The 17,009-nt window shown below is 51.2% G+C and overlaps 7 protein-coding genes across 7 annotated transcripts; 6 read left to right on the plus strand and 1 right to left on the minus strand.

Moving 5' to 3' along the window:
* Positions 1-491: 491 nt before the first annotated feature.
* Positions 492-2,261, plus strand: SNOG_13515 (hypothetical protein; the record flags this gene model as incomplete). Its single annotated transcript, XM_001803671.1, has 3 exons — positions 492-871; positions 926-1,803; positions 2,053-2,261. 3 exons carry the CDS (start codon positions 492-494, stop codon positions 2,259-2,261), a joined length of 1,467 nt encoding a protein of 488 aa, XP_001803723.1.
* A 497-nt stretch (positions 2,262-2,758) lies between these two features.
* Positions 2,759-3,648, plus strand: SNOG_13516 (hypothetical protein; the record flags this gene model as incomplete). Its single annotated transcript, XM_001803672.1, has 2 exons — positions 2,759-2,793; positions 2,844-3,648. 2 exons carry the CDS (start codon positions 2,759-2,761, stop codon positions 3,646-3,648), a joined length of 840 nt encoding a protein of 279 aa, XP_001803724.1.
* A 321-nt stretch (positions 3,649-3,969) lies between these two features.
* Positions 3,970-4,610, minus strand: SNOG_13517 (hypothetical protein; the record flags this gene model as incomplete). The annotated part of the gene is made up of 2 exons (XM_001803673.1): positions 3,970-4,460; positions 4,547-4,610. 2 exons carry the CDS (start codon positions 4,608-4,610, stop codon positions 3,970-3,972), a joined length of 555 nt encoding a protein of 184 aa, XP_001803725.1.
* Positions 4,611-5,009: 399 nt separating this feature from the next.
* SNOG_13518 (hypothetical protein) lies at positions 5,010-6,454 on the plus strand. Its single transcript, XM_001803674.1, has 3 exons — positions 5,010-5,099; positions 5,174-5,275; positions 5,542-6,454. Exons 1-3 carry the CDS (start codon positions 5,053-5,055, stop codon positions 6,386-6,388), a joined length of 996 nt encoding a protein of 331 aa, XP_001803726.1. The 5' UTR covers positions 5,010-5,052; the 3' UTR covers positions 6,389-6,454.
* A 1,529-nt stretch (positions 6,455-7,983) lies between these two features.
* SNOG_13519 (hypothetical protein) lies at positions 7,984-9,288 on the plus strand (the record flags this gene model as incomplete). Its single annotated transcript, XM_001803675.1, has 1 exon — positions 7,984-9,288. The coding sequence occupies one exon, from the start codon at positions 7,984-7,986 to the stop codon at positions 9,286-9,288; it is 1,305 nt and encodes a 434-aa protein (XP_001803727.1).
* A 273-nt stretch (positions 9,289-9,561) lies between these two features.
* On the plus strand, positions 9,562-10,686 carry SNOG_13520 (hypothetical protein; the record flags this gene model as incomplete). Its single annotated transcript, XM_001803676.1, has 1 exon — positions 9,562-10,686. One exon carries the CDS (start codon positions 9,562-9,564, stop codon positions 10,684-10,686), a length of 1,125 nt encoding a protein of 374 aa, XP_001803728.1.
* Positions 10,687-12,857: 2,171 nt separating this feature from the next.
* Positions 12,858-16,253, plus strand: SNOG_13521 (hypothetical protein; the record flags this gene model as incomplete). The annotated part of the gene is made up of 2 exons (XM_001803677.1): positions 12,858-16,007; positions 16,059-16,253. The coding sequence occupies 2 exons, from the start codon at positions 12,858-12,860 to the stop codon at positions 16,251-16,253; spliced, it is 3,345 nt and encodes a 1,114-aa protein (XP_001803729.1).
* Positions 16,254-17,009: the final 756 nt, after the last annotated feature.

A 17,009-nucleotide genomic window follows, 5' to 3' on the forward strand; every position in this document is an offset into this window, starting at 1 on the left:
TGCGCTTTAGGGTTCATGGTAACAAGTCTGCAATACTCACACTACTCCTCCTGGATCATTCTGGTAAAGGTCCCACAGTCAACAACACTTTGGTCCATATTGCCAACGTGCAGTGAAGGGAAAGAGCCTGAGGCTCCCATTCATGTGAGAGGTTTACCAACCACCCCATATTGTGAATGTTAGTCTCATGACGCATGAATTGCAGCACCCTCATGTAGATGAGCTGAGGTCGAAGGACTGCTCAGCCTCAAGGCTGAGCGTGTGCATGAAAACTGCCGCTAGAGCGAAAAGGGGATAGTCGGATGACACGAACAGCGTAATCATGCAGGTGTAGCTCAATTGTTCAGCCTTTTGACCTTCCCTCACCAAAACATCCCTTTGTCGCAGTCGCAGGACGCGATTTTTTTAATTCTGTCACTTTTCATGGTATAGAGATCATTAGCTATTACATGTTACTATCCTGGGCCTCGCAGATTGGCGGTTACTTTAGGATGATCGACTCACGGGAGTCAGCCTTGTCTGATATTTCAGGAGACTCGGATGATGAAGACCAGTCTACTGTCCTGGCCGGCGTTTCGACTGATGAGTCGTACGATCCACGTGGGATGCAGGCTTATCACGACAACTCACCATACTATAACGAAACTCTCGGACCTTCGGATTCAGATTCGCCATGGGATCCATTGCGATTCCTTGAGGCATATGATATCGCCACAAGGCAAGATGTTCTCAGTGGAGTCATTCCTTCCGCGACTGGACCGTCCAGTGTTTATTATTCTGCGAGAAGCGGAAACGATAGCGTCTTTTACTCGGCATCTTCTGAGCTGGGAATTAGCCAGATACATAGTAGAAGAATGAAAAGACTTAAGCGGTAAGTTTTCCAAAGAAATATGTTTATTCAGCCGCTTGACGCCTAGTGCCTCAGGGAAACTGCGTACGAATCGCTTCTCCGGTCCACCGGCGTGGAACTGGACGCAGACGAGTTTACGCAAAACTGGTCAGGACGGGGACAGCACATTGAGTTTGCAAATGACGATATTGGGAAGGTCAACCAGCTTCTTACAGTCCAGGATACGCTCGGGACAGGCAACACAGCGGTTGTCCACAGCGTCAGATGCCGCCGAATATTACTCGCACGCAAGACAATATACACCAACAAGCGATTCTCAAAACGAAAAGCTGCCAAGGAGGTTGCTCACCTCACTCGGATCAAGCACGCTCATGTTGTACGCTTGATTGGCACGTACACGTGGAAATCAGAACTGTCGATCCTGATGTATCCTGTTGCAGATCACAACCTGAACAGCTTCTTGGACAGTCTAATGGACAGTAACATGAGCTATGGCAGCAGAAATCATCACCTTTGGAAGGCCATGGAGCCGTCTTATTGGGGGTTATTTTCCTGCTTAAGTAGCGCTCTGTCACACATCCACTCCACCCTCACCAAGCATCTCGATATCAAACCCCAGAACATCCTTATTCGTGCAGACGGGCGGGGCAGTTACGAAGAAAAAGGAAACTCTCTCCGGGTATACATCGCCGATTTTGGCATAGCGAGGTCTTATCAAACATCCGATGCTATAGATACAGACAGCTCCACTGCGTTCACGCGAAAGTACGCGGCACCAGAAGTGGTACAGCAAGACTTTCGCGGACTTTCAGCAGATGTTTTCTCCCTTGGTTGTGTCTTCCTTGAGATGTTTGCAACATTCAACAGCGTCGACTGCAGGACAGTCACTCAGCTAGATGTGCGAACAGAGCTTCAAGCTATACTCTCGAGTGGTCCAGAGTCATCATACCACAGTCACCTTGTTGCGCTGAGGAATTATCTGTCGAGTAGACATGTGGGACGGCGGCACTCCTATGGACCAAACGGAACGTACAGGAACCTTGTACCATTGATAGCTAACATGATTTCACCAATACCTCGAGCCCGGCCAACCGCTTTGCACCTGTCTCAACAACTACCCGCAAGAGAATGTTGTACTTCTGGGCCAGACAAACTCGAAGAAGCACCAAAATGTGTGGCTGAAGTGAGATGTACGTTTGCAGTGGAAATTGAGGCTGAAACGGATCATTTCATGCAAGCGACTGGTAACATCTTGGGAAACAAAGACTTCATATTTGACCTCGTGAGACGGAAAGAGGAAGAATTCGACAGCTGGAATTTCGATAAGGACTTCTCTGATAAGTCGCACAGCCGTCACGTCGAGTGGACTGGACAAAGGACAGGTACTGTGGCTTTTGGGGAACGACATTAGATTATCCAAGACCTACACTGTAGCGAGGGGTTTGCTTCCTCCCCTGGTTCTGCCCAAGATGAAGGTCTTCCGCAGCCCGGCGGCTCCAAAGATTTGATCAGGTCCCATCGAGCTGTAGGCTCTAGTCAAGCCGCCTCGCTTTAAAGCATGGTGTCACGCAAGAAATTAAGCATAATTGAAAACCTTTCACAATCGCCGCTTCTTCGTCTACGGCTTAAGAACACGCTCCAATTAAATTTTGTAGTTAAGCCCTGACGTGCGTAGATATTCCCTCTTGCATATCAAAGAGCGGTACAGTGAAAGAAGCGCACGCTCATGGTCACGTGTTAGCTTTACTGATCTCCCTCGTCCTCGTTGTACATATGGGTTATCTCGGTTTCTGTTACTTATCGCACTCTGCCCAGTCTCACCCTTGTCCAACTCCTGCAACCTCAACTATCTGGGCTGGTTTACATTACACCAACCGAATTTCGACAACCGCGAGCTGGTCACAAACTATGGCTCCAGCATTTCCTTATACTAACTACGCCAAGTACGTGCCCAAAGAACCGACTATAAAACCAAGATATTGAAAAAACACAGTGCCAGCGCCGGCGAACCCATAACCTATTGCGTCGGCCCTAAATCCACCTCCACACGTTTCGACATCCACCAACTCCTCCTCTGCACCAGCTCTCCCCTCTTCAACGAACCCTCCGGCGTCCCCAAAATCATAACCCGCCCCCTCTATTTGCCCACCATCGATCCCACTATCTTCCGCCTAATCTGTGTCTGGCTGTACGAGGGCATTCCCCCCGCCGCCGAGACCCCTAACGACCTGCTCATCTTGATGAAAATATGGGTCGCGCTGAGCAAGCTCGGTATCTGGGAGAAGCAGAACACCATCATGCGGCTGGGCATGGCGCTCATGCAGCCGAGAGAGTTTACATGTGGGATTGAGACGGTGCGGTGGGTGTATGAGAACACGGCGCCTGGGTCGAAACTCCGCGGCTATGTTGTTGCGATATTTTGTCAGCGCGGTGCGGAGATCACGAAAGAGATGTTTAGTCCTCGGATTGAGAAGCTGGGGATTTTCAGGGATGCGGTTAAGTTTTTTAAGATCTTGAATAGGGTGCGCGCGGGCAATCCGAGGGGTGTGGATGGGTATGGTTTTCACGCGAGCGAGGATGTTTTGTATATGTGGGATGTGAATGATCCGAGCAGGGTTGTGGCAACGGTAGTGGTGGATTTAGAGGAAGTGGATTACAGCAGGATCAGGTATCCGTTGCCGAGCTTCTTGGTTTGGGGGGATAGGTGGGAGGATTTGCCGGATAAATTCTTCTTTATTCACAAGAATGAAGGGTTGAAGGAGGGGAAGGAGGTGCTCAAGCAATTGAGGAGGATGTAAGACTTCCGGTTTTAGACTGTTGTATAATAGTCAAAGATAGGATGGTACATAAGTGGTTATTCGAGATGGGAAACACAGATATGGCCTCTTCGAGATTATTTAGAGTCGTTAAGATGGCTCGATTACTCAAGCATGGAGTCAGTATCCATCATGAATTGGAAATGGCAATTCTACATGCTCCCGTATCAAATGCACTTTTGGACTGAATCTTTTCCAAACGGGACTTGTTTAGAGAAGCCTCGCACCACGTTGGGCAGTTCCCAAGGCCGACTTCCAATCTTTGCTATGATTGAATCGTCTCACGCGTTCAGCTTAACCTCACTAACCCTTTTCAACACCATCATGAGTACGACTCTTCCGCTCAAGCATTATAGCATCCCCTCCATAACCCAGCAGCTTCGTTTTGAGAGTCTCATCTACATCGACATCCACGAACCCAAATCTTCTCCAAAACATTGCAGTACCGTAAACACTCACAAGGCAAGTGCTCTCGTATCTCTCCGCAACATTCATCAAAATCTTCATCGCTTCCTTCGCATTTCCACTTCCATGATAGACAGGTAATATCGCAAGGTCGTGGATGTAATACTGCTCCGCATCTCGGTCAATTTCTCCAAGTAGGCTGTCCAGGTCTGGTGGCTGGCGATGTCGAATTGGATGTGATATAGCATATCCGACTAATTCTTTGCTGTTGTGGTCCGTAAGGGCCAGACAACCTTCGGGGAAGAGTCGCACGCGTTCAGCGAAGACTTCATCACGCTCTGGGAGGCCGGGATGGACGTCGGAAGCGACGAGAATGAGTGCGTCGATATCTTTGATCGTCAAGTTGCGCCATGTAGCGTTTGTTCCCATCATCAGCAGAATATGGAGTGGTGTTGTTGTCGTCTGTGAAGACCACTTTCGGTTTGGATGGGCTGCCCCGCATCGCCGTCCCCACGTTCGCCCGTGTCTCGATTCCACATGCTTCACGCTACCATTTTCACGTGCACGACTGAAGCATGAAATCGTCTTAAGATATTTGACAACTTTTCTCGCTTGCGCAACTTCCGGAATTCAGGATCTGACCTGGGACTTGCTGCAGGTGCTCGGTAGCAGTCTTACCGAACGTGCACCCCCACGTGTGTGCTAATTGCTTAGCGGGGTCTGTAGCGGGGCATCTTGCAGTCGCCAGAGCACGCAATTCTCCCGCCATATGTGATGGAGACGATTACGCCAACCAACATGGTGCTTTGCCTTGCTGGTCCTGACACCTCCATACCCCCGCGTGATTAGGCAAAGTTTTGTTGGGAGGACAGGATGTTTCGCCGAAGCAAAAGCCGTGAAGAAGGGATACTTAATGATCCTCTCCCATGATTAAGGAAGCGTGAAATTCCCTCCTCATTCAGTGTCAGCAATCACATCACTATGTCTTCCGGAAAGACCGTCACCCTCAACACTGGCTACAAGATCCCGTATGTCTTCAGAAATCGATGGCAATGATCATGTATTGATTCGATTTTCACTAACAAGAACGTCCTCTCAATAGTCAATTGGGCTATGGCACATGGCAAGCCGCACCTGGTGAGGTAGGCAATGGTGTCTATGAGGCACTCAAGATCGGATACAGGCATCTCGTAAGTAACCACTTGCTCGTTGGAACCCACATTCTCAACGCAACTGGGAAATGCACCTTTGTGATCAGCGCCTTAGAATCGCGAATGACTGACTCCTTCCAACAGGATCTTGCCAAAATGTACGTAACAAAAACGAACCAATCTTTCGAAATTGTTTAGAGATTTTCCATCGCAGTCGCAAAGAGAAGCACGATGTTGGAATGTCTACGCGAAAGAGATGCGTTCAATATACCACGCCTTACCGAAAACGGTAGCTGACGAGTTTCTCCACCAATTACAGCTACGAAAACCAGAAAGAAGTTGCTCAAGGCATCAAGCGCGCGTACAAGGACATCCCCGGGCTGAAGCGGGAGGACATATTTATTACTTCCAAACTCTGGAACACCCAGCACGATCCTGCCAATGTCGAAGCTGCGCTTGATGACACGCTCGCCGAGCTTGAGCTTGACTGGCTTGACCTTTATCTTGTTCACTGGCCCGTCAACTTTGGGCCCGGCAAGGACCCGCACTCGGACTTGTTCCCTGCCGCGTCCGAGCCTGATGAGGTCAACATCGACAACTCGATTCCCAACAGCGAGACATGGGAAGCCGTGAACAAGCTGCCAAAAAGCAAGGTCCGATCCGTCGGCGTGTCGAACTTCACCTACCAGACCTTGAAAGCTTTGGTTGAGAAGACCGGCCTCGTGCCCGCGGTCAATCAGATCGAGCGCCACCCCATTCTACCCAGCAAGGAGCTCATCCAGTATGCCAAAGAAAAGAACATCCACATCACCGCCTATTCCGCATTCGGCAACAACTTCTTCAACATCCCTCTGCTCATCACGCGTCCCGAAGTCAAGGCCATCGCGGAAAAGAAGGGAGCCACTCCAGCGCAGGTGATCTTGGCTTGGAGCCAGGTCGGTGGTCACTCTGTCATTCCTAAGTCGGTGACGCCGTCCAGGATTGCGGAGAACTTCAAGGAGATTGAGCTTTTGGAGGAAGATATCGCTGCTATTCAGAAGTTCTCTGATGAGCATCAGGGTCGCAGGCGGTATAATGTTCCATTCACTGCGAACAAGCCACGATGGAGCATCAATATCTTCGATGAGCCCGAGGAGCAAGAGGCACCCAACAAGATCATCATATAAATGGTAGTCTAGCTCATGCACCGGTACAGGAAGCTGCCACACTCGAATGTACCGAGTCTTTCCAATTGCCAGTTGTCTGGATACGTAGACCAAGGCTGTTAAATATTGATACCATCTATCTTTGAAGTCCGGTAGAAGTTTTACTTGTACACCTCTCCCGACTATCTGAAGCGTGCATAATAACAGGAGAACGCTGTGAGAAACGAGAGAGAACGAGTGCTCATGTTTTGTCCCATGTCGTTTTCTGGGTTCCGTAGTCCTAAAGACGGCGACACTATCCAGCATGTGGTTTTCAGGCCATCATGATATCTTTGCGGAGTCCTTCAAGCTATAAGGCATGGTGGCGAACTCGGTATACATACCGTCTCTACTGATATATTTCTCCTTGCATAGAAAACAAGTAGGGCAAAGATGCTGTCCCACAGCGTATTCACTCAATCATGTTCGTCTCTGAGCGCGATGAAACATCGTAGCTATCTCAGTAATGATGTCTGAAATGATCGAGCCCTGATATAGGTACTGTTAGGCATCGTAGAATGGCTCATCCACCACAGCGTCGTCATCGATCTGTACAGGGGCATCGGGGTCCAGAGTCGACCATTGGGCGCCTTGGCTTTTGTGGTCCCTGAGTGCGTATTAGCTGGCGGCGTACTAGCTGGCGTTAATAAAAGCCAGCTGAACAAGTCCATATCCAAGAGCAGTGTAGTAGTCGTCGCACCCATCGCGGACTCATCTTGATTGGAGAATTCTGGGGCTTCATCTGCACAACCTTTCGTACACGACACTGCTCTGAGAATTGTATTTAGGTTTCCGCCGAAATCTATATAAAAAAGAGCACTTTAACTCTGATTGCAGATTGTCTTCCAAATCTTCAATGCAGCTGAGTAACGCTTGATACCATTCTGAGTAGAAGGGCCCGCATGCTTTCATCCCTTGGCCTTTTGTTATCTCCCTCTTGCCCTGAACGAAACCATTGATGGAGAAGTCAGATCCCATCAGCATGTATCTTAAGCTCACACCATTCTTCAATCCTTCGTGACTACGTATGGCGCAACCACTACAGCAGAAGCATTGAGAAAGCTCTCCAACGCATTCTTCTTAGTGTCCACCTCATTGCCTTCGATGGCCGTCTCCTCGCCATAGAGTAGCGTCAGCTCTCACTTGCGTCCAATCTTAACGAGCAGAGACTGGAAATTGTCGTAGTTGATGGGTCCCTGATGTCGATCAGACTCTAGTTGTTGACGTACGTGAAGTTGTCTTGGATTTCTGTTAGCATTTTAGCTTGCGGCATTTGCCTGACGGGGCGCAAAGACGTACTGGACAATTTCCCTGCATCCACCTTGTCATAGTATGGCCGCATGCCACTAAACCAAAATCCGCAAGTGGCTCAGCCCCGAGAACAGGCAATTGCAATGTCTAATGCCCAGATACACTATTCTCTGTCACTGCCACCCTGATCAGCGTCTGTAGCACGTCTTGGCATGCTAATATAACGCCAAGGTGGCGCGGTTGCTCACCTGAAAACCTGCAGCCTTCCCCTTGGTATCATTCTCATCCAATTTCACAACGCCTGTTGATCTGACCCTTCACTAATGATGGTATTCGGGGTGATTCAGAATGGTCCTTTGACCCCATGCATTGACTGGAACCTTCTCGCCACGGTTTATGGCGGGACGCGTCGAGCTTTCTGCCACCACGTCAGAGCAGAGCAGCCTGGAACAGTAGCCTCAAATGACCGCTTTCCACATTTCCTGCGACTACCTTTGGAGCTACAGCGGCACATTCTTACGTTTTGCGACTCGGCGAGTCTCTTTCAGCTCATGCACGTATCCGCTACCGTCCGTGACGAGGCGAAGAAGCTGTTCTGGTCCGAATCAACAACGCGCTACCACGTCTATGGCTACTGGCTATTTTCTGGTGGACATCCTGCGTATTCATGTCATGACCCCGAGTCGCTGGCTTATATGCGGTACATTGAAGTGGATTTCAATCCTTATACACCGCCCACGTTCAGTGGGTGGGAAGGCGGTCAGCTTGGATGGCTCTTGCAAAGTAAACGACTACCTTCTGGTTATGTGGCCGAGCAATTCGCTAAGTTCTGGACGACATTAAGGAGCCGCTTTCCTTCAGTCGTCGATGTTGTGTTGAGCACGGAATTCGGCTCGCATTCCTTTGGATCACCGGCGCCCTCTGAGCTGACGAAGTTGGCCGAGGGATGCCCTGAAGCCATCTCCGTCTCCGTATCGTGCCTCCTCGGTCGAAAACCGCACTCTTCACGGATCCCATCGAGGCACATTTGGCACAAAACCCGCCGCAACAACAGTTCATCTACTTGGACGCTGGTTGATCCCGCTTGGACACGTCAAAGCATTTTTCCACCGATGAAGAAGTTTGCTGGTCCAGTCGGATCGTATATCAGTCTTGCATATAATGAACAAAAGTTCTTTCACCTATCACTGGCGCGTCCACTTCTGATTATGCAAGCCACAGAGGCATACTATTTGCATTTTCGGCCTGGGCCCGGTGTTTGCCCCATCACAGGATGTGGGCAGGAGTTTGAGGTCCCAAGTCAGTGGGTAGCGCACTTTATCGAAGCTGACCACAATGCTAAAGAGCTTTGCCCTCCACCTTGCGAGCCGTTTCAGGATCTGTTCAAACTTCACGACGCATCTTTAGCACTGCTGGAGCAAAGAATCGACTGTACATGGGCTCGTATGCAAGCGGCATGGGGCGAAGAAGGGAGTCAGCAACGCGACGAGATGAAGCAAAACTTCTTGCAGCAGCTGGAGTATGATCCCCTATATGCAGAAGAGAAGTCACCAGATGAGAGCTCACTTTGGCGCATTTACCAGAAGAGCCTGAATGATGATTGGGACGAATGTTGCCCGTCCACCGACTAAGAGCTTGCCCTCACGATGTTTTCAAGGGCATTCAAGAATTAGGGCACAAGGACATCGACTCTCAGAAGGACGGTTGAGAAGCGGAGGAAGTGGTGTGTTTGAAATGAGGGCAGACAGGCTGCAGTGACGTTGGCAAAACGTTGATCTGCACAATCTTGCGCCATGCGACAAATGCCATACGCTTCTCTAATGTCTTGACTGTTCGAACGTGATGCATACCGTGAAATGCATATGTTTGTGAACAACAACACCATTCAAAGGTCCGTCTTCACAATGTTTGCATCCAACACACCAACCTCGCCCCGCGCTCTCCTGCCTCCTCAAACACACACACTTCAAGCTACCGAAGATATACCACACATCATGCCCGCTATCGTACTCATCATAGGCCTCGTCTGCCTCCCACTCATTGTCGTCGGATGCATCGTCACAGCATATTTCAAAGTCCGCCGCGCTCGCATCCACGACGTCGAGCGAGCGAACAACACCGATGGAACCAGACATATCAACGACCATGGTATCGTTCTGCGCGGCATCACGCGCATCAGCTCGCCACTCGAGCGGGACGTCGTGCCTGAGAACGTCGCGCCGGTCGCACAGCCACTACCGGAGGCTTACAGGAAGCGAGCAAATAGCAACAGTAAGAAGATGTATGAAGAATTCGACGATACACAAACATACAGAGCCCATCATCCCCTATCCTCGCACGCTCGCATCGACATCCCTCCCGTCATCAGCATTCCCGACATACAAGCCCCTCAGCCCGCATACACGCACGCCCTCTCCGGCCGATACAACTCCACACAAAACACCGCGGAGCTAGTGTACGGCGAGGACGCGCGCGCAGCAGAAGCATGGGCAAAGATTGAAAAACGTGAATCGCTCGTGGAGAAAAAGTCCAGATCCCAAACAATCGAACTTCCGGCCAATGAATGGGAGGATGTTGATCTCGATGGAGACGATGGCGGGTGGAAGAAGAATAAGCGGCCCGCGACGCCTGCGGGGGTATTTGCTATTGGAGACGGTGATGATGAGGATGATGAGGGAGAGGTGGCGGAAAGAAGTCATGATGAGCCAAAGGATAGCAGATCTGACACGCCCACAGCCTCATCGCAGATCCTTTCAGCAATTCCTAACCGACTATCCTGGAGTACGACATCTGGACAGTCGACGCGCAGCGGGTCTGATGTGACGAAGCAAACGCTGCCGAGTTCGCTGTCGAGGGCATCGTCGATGCGTGAAGAGCGCACCACGCCGCCAAGGAGGAGTTCTGTGGTGAGCAAGTTGAAGGGGTTGAGTAGGTCAGGATCTGAGAGGATCAGGCGGACTTCGGGAGAGGGGGAGTTGTATGGAGATATGGCGAGGAGGGAAAACGCGTTGGCGGGATTTGAGGGATGAAATAGCATAGCGAATACAAAAATGTAACATGAATATCAGTGATCTCAGACAACTTCATCAGTGCCTCGAGGCGGACCTCCTGCAACACCCGCTGGTCCCACCTTTCCTCTGCCACTAGCACCGCTCTGCTGGTCTTATCCTCATCTTCATCCTCATCGAATGTCGAGTCAAGCATGAATGGGCTGTTCGCATGAATCTCTGGGCCCTTGGATAGCAAGACAACAGGTCCAGTACTCAATGCCACACAAATCCGAGTAAACTGCCCGCCCAGCCAAATTCAAGGGCCTGGAAGAGCGAGTACGACGCGGAAGGCAGAAAAGCGACGAAAGTTTTGCGACCAAGCGACGCAGCTGATAGCGCCGATGCAGCGTAGTTCTCGTAAGCGTCGGTGAGGTAATTTACGATGCCCATATAGATGGAATAAATACTTACGCCGACAATAGCTTCCCCAATGGCGGAGACCATCCAGTCGATAGGTGTACGAGATATCCAACCATAGATGAAAAAGTCAGCCGTGAACAAAAGAGATCCGAGGATGCTGGTGTAGAATCGTCCTTAAGTGGGAAGAGGGCAGCGCCAAGATTCCAGCTGCACGTGCTCGTTCTTGACGTTGAACCGAGAAGCCATGTAGTCGTTGCCAGCACCATACGAGCCCGGTGGAAGACGGGTCAGAATTGAGAAGAAACATACCGTCACTATGAGGAACGACTTTGTAGGCTAGTGACCAGTCGAATCTGTGACTGCCACACAAGTAGAACGTATGATGTCGAAGACAGCAAACGGGTAGTCAGGATCGTCTGGCCCGTCTCAGGTATGAAGCTCGACTTCTTTGACATCATGCATTAGGTTTGACTGTTCCCAGGTTACTGCGCCTGGTTTGGCTTGAAATGTTCATTGTTCGCCGAGAAAGACCTTTCGGTATGCTCTAGGCTGGCGTCGGCAAGCCCACTACAGCGTGACCTTTCGGACTAAGCTCAGTCTAGCGCACCTTTCTCTTCATTCGTCGAAGAAGGATTAGACATGATGGACAGTCGAGGGTATTGCCATAAGATGCGGGTTTGTTGAACAGTGCTTATCGACGACTACTTTTCCCAAGAGCACGGGTACGGCGATGCGGAGTGTAGCGGTCGACAGCATATATAATCATTCGAAGGAGTGACCTCATGATGCCTAGATCAGTAGATCGTAGCGTCATAATGATTCGGCCCTTCCATAGTCAATGGACAACCACGACGTTTGCGTGATCACCAACTTCCACAACACTAACATGTCCTATAACATTTCTTGTCTGAGAAGGTACCTTACTGCCAACCAGAGGTATAAAGCTTGAAGTACGTTGGTTTTGCCGTGCTTGATCAAAGTCGTGCATGTTGTACATCACTCAAAGCTCGCGAGGATGCGTTCGCCGTGAAGTCGGCGAGTGCCGCTTGCGCTGGGCGCGCTCCGCAATAGGGCCTCTTCTTCAATGATGAATTGGCGTTGTCCAGGTGGTGACGCATAATTGTCCATATGGTCTTACGACAATCAAGGACTTGTGACTGCAGAATCTATGCTTCTTGGGTCCCCGCTCCACGCGGTGCAGTGGCTAGCATGGAAGTCATTTGCTTTACAGCATCCAGCCACCACCTCTTCGCATCGACACTGGCATTCTGACGGACAGCGGCGAAAATTGCGTCCTGCAAATACTGGCTACGTTCTGCTTGTTTGACCGCATCGGTAGGTCGCGCGGCTCAGTCACGGGGAAATGAGGTGGCGACTTTGAAAAATGAAGTTCTGCATGTTTGACAGGTGCTGATTGCAGACGAAGATAGCGAGCTTGCGAAGGGTTCCGCGCGAATTATAGTCGATGGATTGAGCTACCGGGTCGCGTGGGTGTAGTAGGAAGGACGCGTCGTTGAAGTGCAGAGGGAAAGAGGGGCAAGGATGCTCGCGTGATGCCGAGGTTTTGCCATCGGTGGTATCGGAGCTTGAGCGATGATGTCGAGACTCGGAAAGCTGCTGAGCAATTCACCCGCCACGACTCCAATCATCATTTCCCCCACTGTGCGCCTCCTGGGTGCAACATCGCGTTCAGTGCATTATCGCCAATCATCGTGGGGTTTGAACTCACGACTTCCCTTTCATTGAAGTTTATCGCTGCCTTCCGAGGTCGCACTTACCCTCCGCTCGTCATGCCTCATACCTCGAATCTGCCGTGGCGGGCTGCTCTTCGCCATGCTTCACCGTCGGCCACACGAAATCTCGCGTCGAGAGCATCGGCGCGCTATCTCCCTGCACAATGCACTGCATCCATTGTATCACGTTACCCGCTTCGGTGCCCATCGCCGCCCGCCGCGCTACTCGCCCACCGTAACTTCTCTACATCGCTGAGAAGAGAGAAGGAAAAGGACCCCAAAGACCCAAAAGTGCCACCAGAGCCTGCAGAAGAAGATGCTGTGGACGAGAAGAAAGAAAACGAGGCGCTGGAGTTTGACTCCAATCAGGGAAGAACATTCAAGCAACTCCAAGACAAGATCGCTGAGATGGAGGCAAGAGCGGAGCTTGAAGCCAAGAATAGAGCAAACGACTCGAACGCACCACGTGCGGCTTCTGGGCGCAGTGCCGCAGCAGGAAGAGGAGGAGACGGCTCAGGAGGCGACAATGGCGGTAAAAAGCGCAAAGGCTCTTCGCCCGTGAGCCCTGCAGTACCCGAAGTCTACCCGCAACTCATGGCTATACCGCTGCTCCGACGTCCGCTTTTCCCGGGCTTCTACAAGGCCATCACCATCCGAGACAGAGCCGTTGGAGAGGCACTCTTAGAATTGGTCCGGCGTGGCCAGCCATACATTGGTGCTTTCATGTTCAAGGAGGACAGCGTCGACAAGGATGTCATCGATGATATAAGCGAAGTACACAGTGTTGGCACCTTCTGCCAAGTCACCAACGCGTTCCCGGTTGGCGGTGACGACAACTTCGCCATGACTTGCGTTCTCTATCCCCACCGAAGGATAAAGCTGACAGACCTCACTCCACCCAAGGCGGTTGAGGAGGGCACACCCGAGACACCGTCTGTGGTCGAGAGCACATTGGAAGAAGCCACGGTCAATGAAGCGCCCTCCAATCAAGCCAAGGGCGACGTCGTGGCGAGCTTCGAGGAGGCTAGCGAAGAAGCCAAGGGACAGGAGGACAACATCCCAGCGCTGCTCAAGGGTCGCAAGGTCAGCGTTGCTGAAGTTGAGAACTTGGCTGAGGAGCCCTATGACATGAAGACGAACAAGACTATCCAGGTGCTCATCAACGAGATCGTCAACACGTTCAAGGGTGTGGCCCTGCTTAACCCACTCTTCCGCGACCATATCTCTACCTTCTCCGTACACACGACCATGAACGTCAGTGAGGACCCAGTCAAATTGGCTGATTTCGCTGCTGCAGTCGCACAGGCCGAGTCGGGCGAGTTGCAGTCTGTTCTCGAAGAGATGGACATAGAGAAGCGCCTGAGCAAGTCTCTCGAAGTTTTGAAGAAGGAGCTGCTGAGTGCCGAACTACAAAAGAAGGTCTCCGACGATGCCAATGCGAGAGTCAGCAAGAAGAACCGCGAGTACCTGCTGATGGAGCAAATGAAGCAGATCAAGCGCGAGCTTGGCATCGAGTCTGACGGCAAGGAGAAGCTAATTGAGAAGTTCACTGCAAAGGCCGCCAAACTGGCCATGCCCGAGGGTGTCCGCAAAGTGTTCGATGAGGAGATGGGCAAGCTTGCGGGTCTTGAGGCCAATGGTTCAGAGTTCAATGTGACGCGCAACTACCTCGACTGGCTCACTCAGCTACCTTGGGGCCTTCGTAGCGCCGAGACCTTCGCCATCAATCACGCTCGTGAAGTTCTTGACGAGGATCACCACGGCCTAAAGGATGTCAAGGACCGTATTTTGGAGTTCATCGCGGTCGGTAAGCTTCGCGGTACTGTGGAAGGCAAGATCCTGTGTCTGGTCGGTCCTCCCGGTGTTGGCAAAACTTCTATTGGCAAGTCAATCGCACGCGCATTAAACCGCCAGTACTACCGCTTCAGCGTTGGTGGTCTGTACGATGTCGCCGAAATCAAGGGTCACCGAAGAACGTACGTCGGTGCATTACCTGGGCGGATTATCCAGGCGCTGAAGAAGTGTCAAACGGAGAATCCACTTGTCCTCATTGATGAAGTCGACAAGATGGGTCGCATGAGCAACCATGGTGACCCGGCATCCGCACTGTTGGAACTGCTCGACCCAGAGCAAAATAACAGCTTCCTGGACCACTACCTCGACGTGCCTGTTGATCTGTCCAAGGTCCTTTTCGTCTGCACAGCCAACATGGATGACACGATCCCGCAGCCCCTCCTCGATCGTATGGAAGTTATCCGACTTTCTGGCTATGTGTCTGACGAGAAGATCGCCATCGCCGAGAAATACCTGGCACCAGCAGCCAAGGAGATGAGCGGATTGAAGGGTGCGGATGTGGAGCTCCATAACGGTGCGATTGTGGAACTGATCAACAAGTACTGTCGTGAGTCTGGTGTTCGTAACTTGAAGAAGCATATTGAGAAGGTATACCGAAAGGCTGCTCTCAAGATTGTCTCTGAGGTTGGCGAGGATGCTTTGCCAGAAGCGGATGCGCTCACCGAGAAGGGCAAGGCTGCACAGAAGGAGTCGGAGAAGGATGACACCGACCCGAATGCTACACCTGAGAACATCGACAAGCAGTCCGTGGAGAAGCCTCGCGTCGCGCTTAAAGTTCCCGACACTGTACACGTTTCCATCACCCAGGAAAACCTAAAAGACTATGTCGGCCCGCCTGTCTACATCTCCGATCGTCTCTACGAAACCACTCCTCCCGGTGTTGCCATGGGTCTTGCATGGACGGCAATGGGCGGCTCTGCGCTTTACATTGAGTCAATAGTGCAAAATGCACTAACAGCTGCCTCGCATGGCGGTCTTGAGCGCACTGGCTCTCTGCGCGACGTCATGAAAGAGTCGACCGGTGTTGCGTACTCGTTTGCTAAGAGCGTCATGGCCAGGGAATATCCCAAGAACAAGTTCTTCGAGCACGCAAGGATACATTTGCATTGTCCTGAGGGCGCGACACCCAAAGACGGACCCAGTGCTGGTATCACCATGACATCCAGCTTACTGAGTCTCGCGCTTAAAACACCTATCAAGGAGCACGTGGCCATGACTGGTGAGATCACGCTCACGGGCAAGGTGCTAAGGATTGGCGGTCTTCGCGAGAAGACGGTTGCGGCAAGGAGAGCTGGTGCAAAGACCGTCATCTTCCCACAAGACAACATGAGCGATTGGCTGGAGCTTCCTGAGGTACGTTCATCTCCTACATCCAGATGAGGACCAAAACTAACATTGAAACAGAACATCAAAGAAGGCATTGAAGGAAAGCCAGTAAGCTGGTACTCTGACGTATTCAGCATCGTCTTCCCCGATGTCGACCGCGATACAGCCAACAAGCTCTGGAAAGACGACCTCAAGACCAAAAAGGGCGACCGTGAGCGTAAAGAGCGAAAGCGCAAAGACGACGAAGAAGAGTCCGGCGAAGATGACGACTGAATGCATGCACGTGTATGATACCGTGAAAAGATAGTAAGAAGCAGCGCATTCTGCGGCGTTTTGGCATTTGCATACAACAGCTAGTATAGAAACGATGGCTTTGAGGGCCACTGCATGTGTGACCAATGTGTATAATAGGTATATATAATCTCATCACTTCAACCTAGTCATTCTAAAATCATCGTATCGCACTCGGCACTTCAAAGTCTTCGATTGGCCCCTTGCGTGATGCAGCAGCGGAAAGAGAACGGGCATCATCCCTCCATACCTCGCAGCGGGACGGACCGAGCGCCGCTGTTCCGCGCTGAACGTCGCGAGTTCATCAAAGGCTGTATTGATGGACTCGAGACAATGTATATGTATCTGTCACATACAGATTCCACAACATCAACCGAAACCAAGCCCTCTCGCCAACCACCATCTTTCATGCACGCACCTTCGAATGCGGCTAGCCTGCCATCAGCCACCATGCACACCCGCGACACGCATTCTCGTGGGCTTGCAGGGCGTTTATCGAGCTGTCAGCGGCAACCTGATTGCGCCTTGGCTGTCGTGGGTGATGTGGAGTGAGCGAAAATGAGTCATTGTGGCGAAGGGGATGCACGTGACTTTTTTCCACCATGATACGCGATGGATAGTAGTACTGTACACGGGGAGATATAATGTGCACCATGTGCGTTGGTAAAGCCGTATTAATTTCAGGCGATTCTTTGAGACCCTAGGTAGGTCTTTGTGTATTTTTTTTGTTCCTTTATT

The sequence above is a fragment of the Parastagonospora nodorum genome (assembly GCF_000146915.1).
Source record: "Parastagonospora nodorum SN15 chromosome Unknown scaffold_27, whole genome shotgun sequence".
Classification (NCBI taxonomy): domain Eukaryota; kingdom Fungi; phylum Ascomycota; class Dothideomycetes; order Pleosporales; family Phaeosphaeriaceae; genus Parastagonospora; species Parastagonospora nodorum.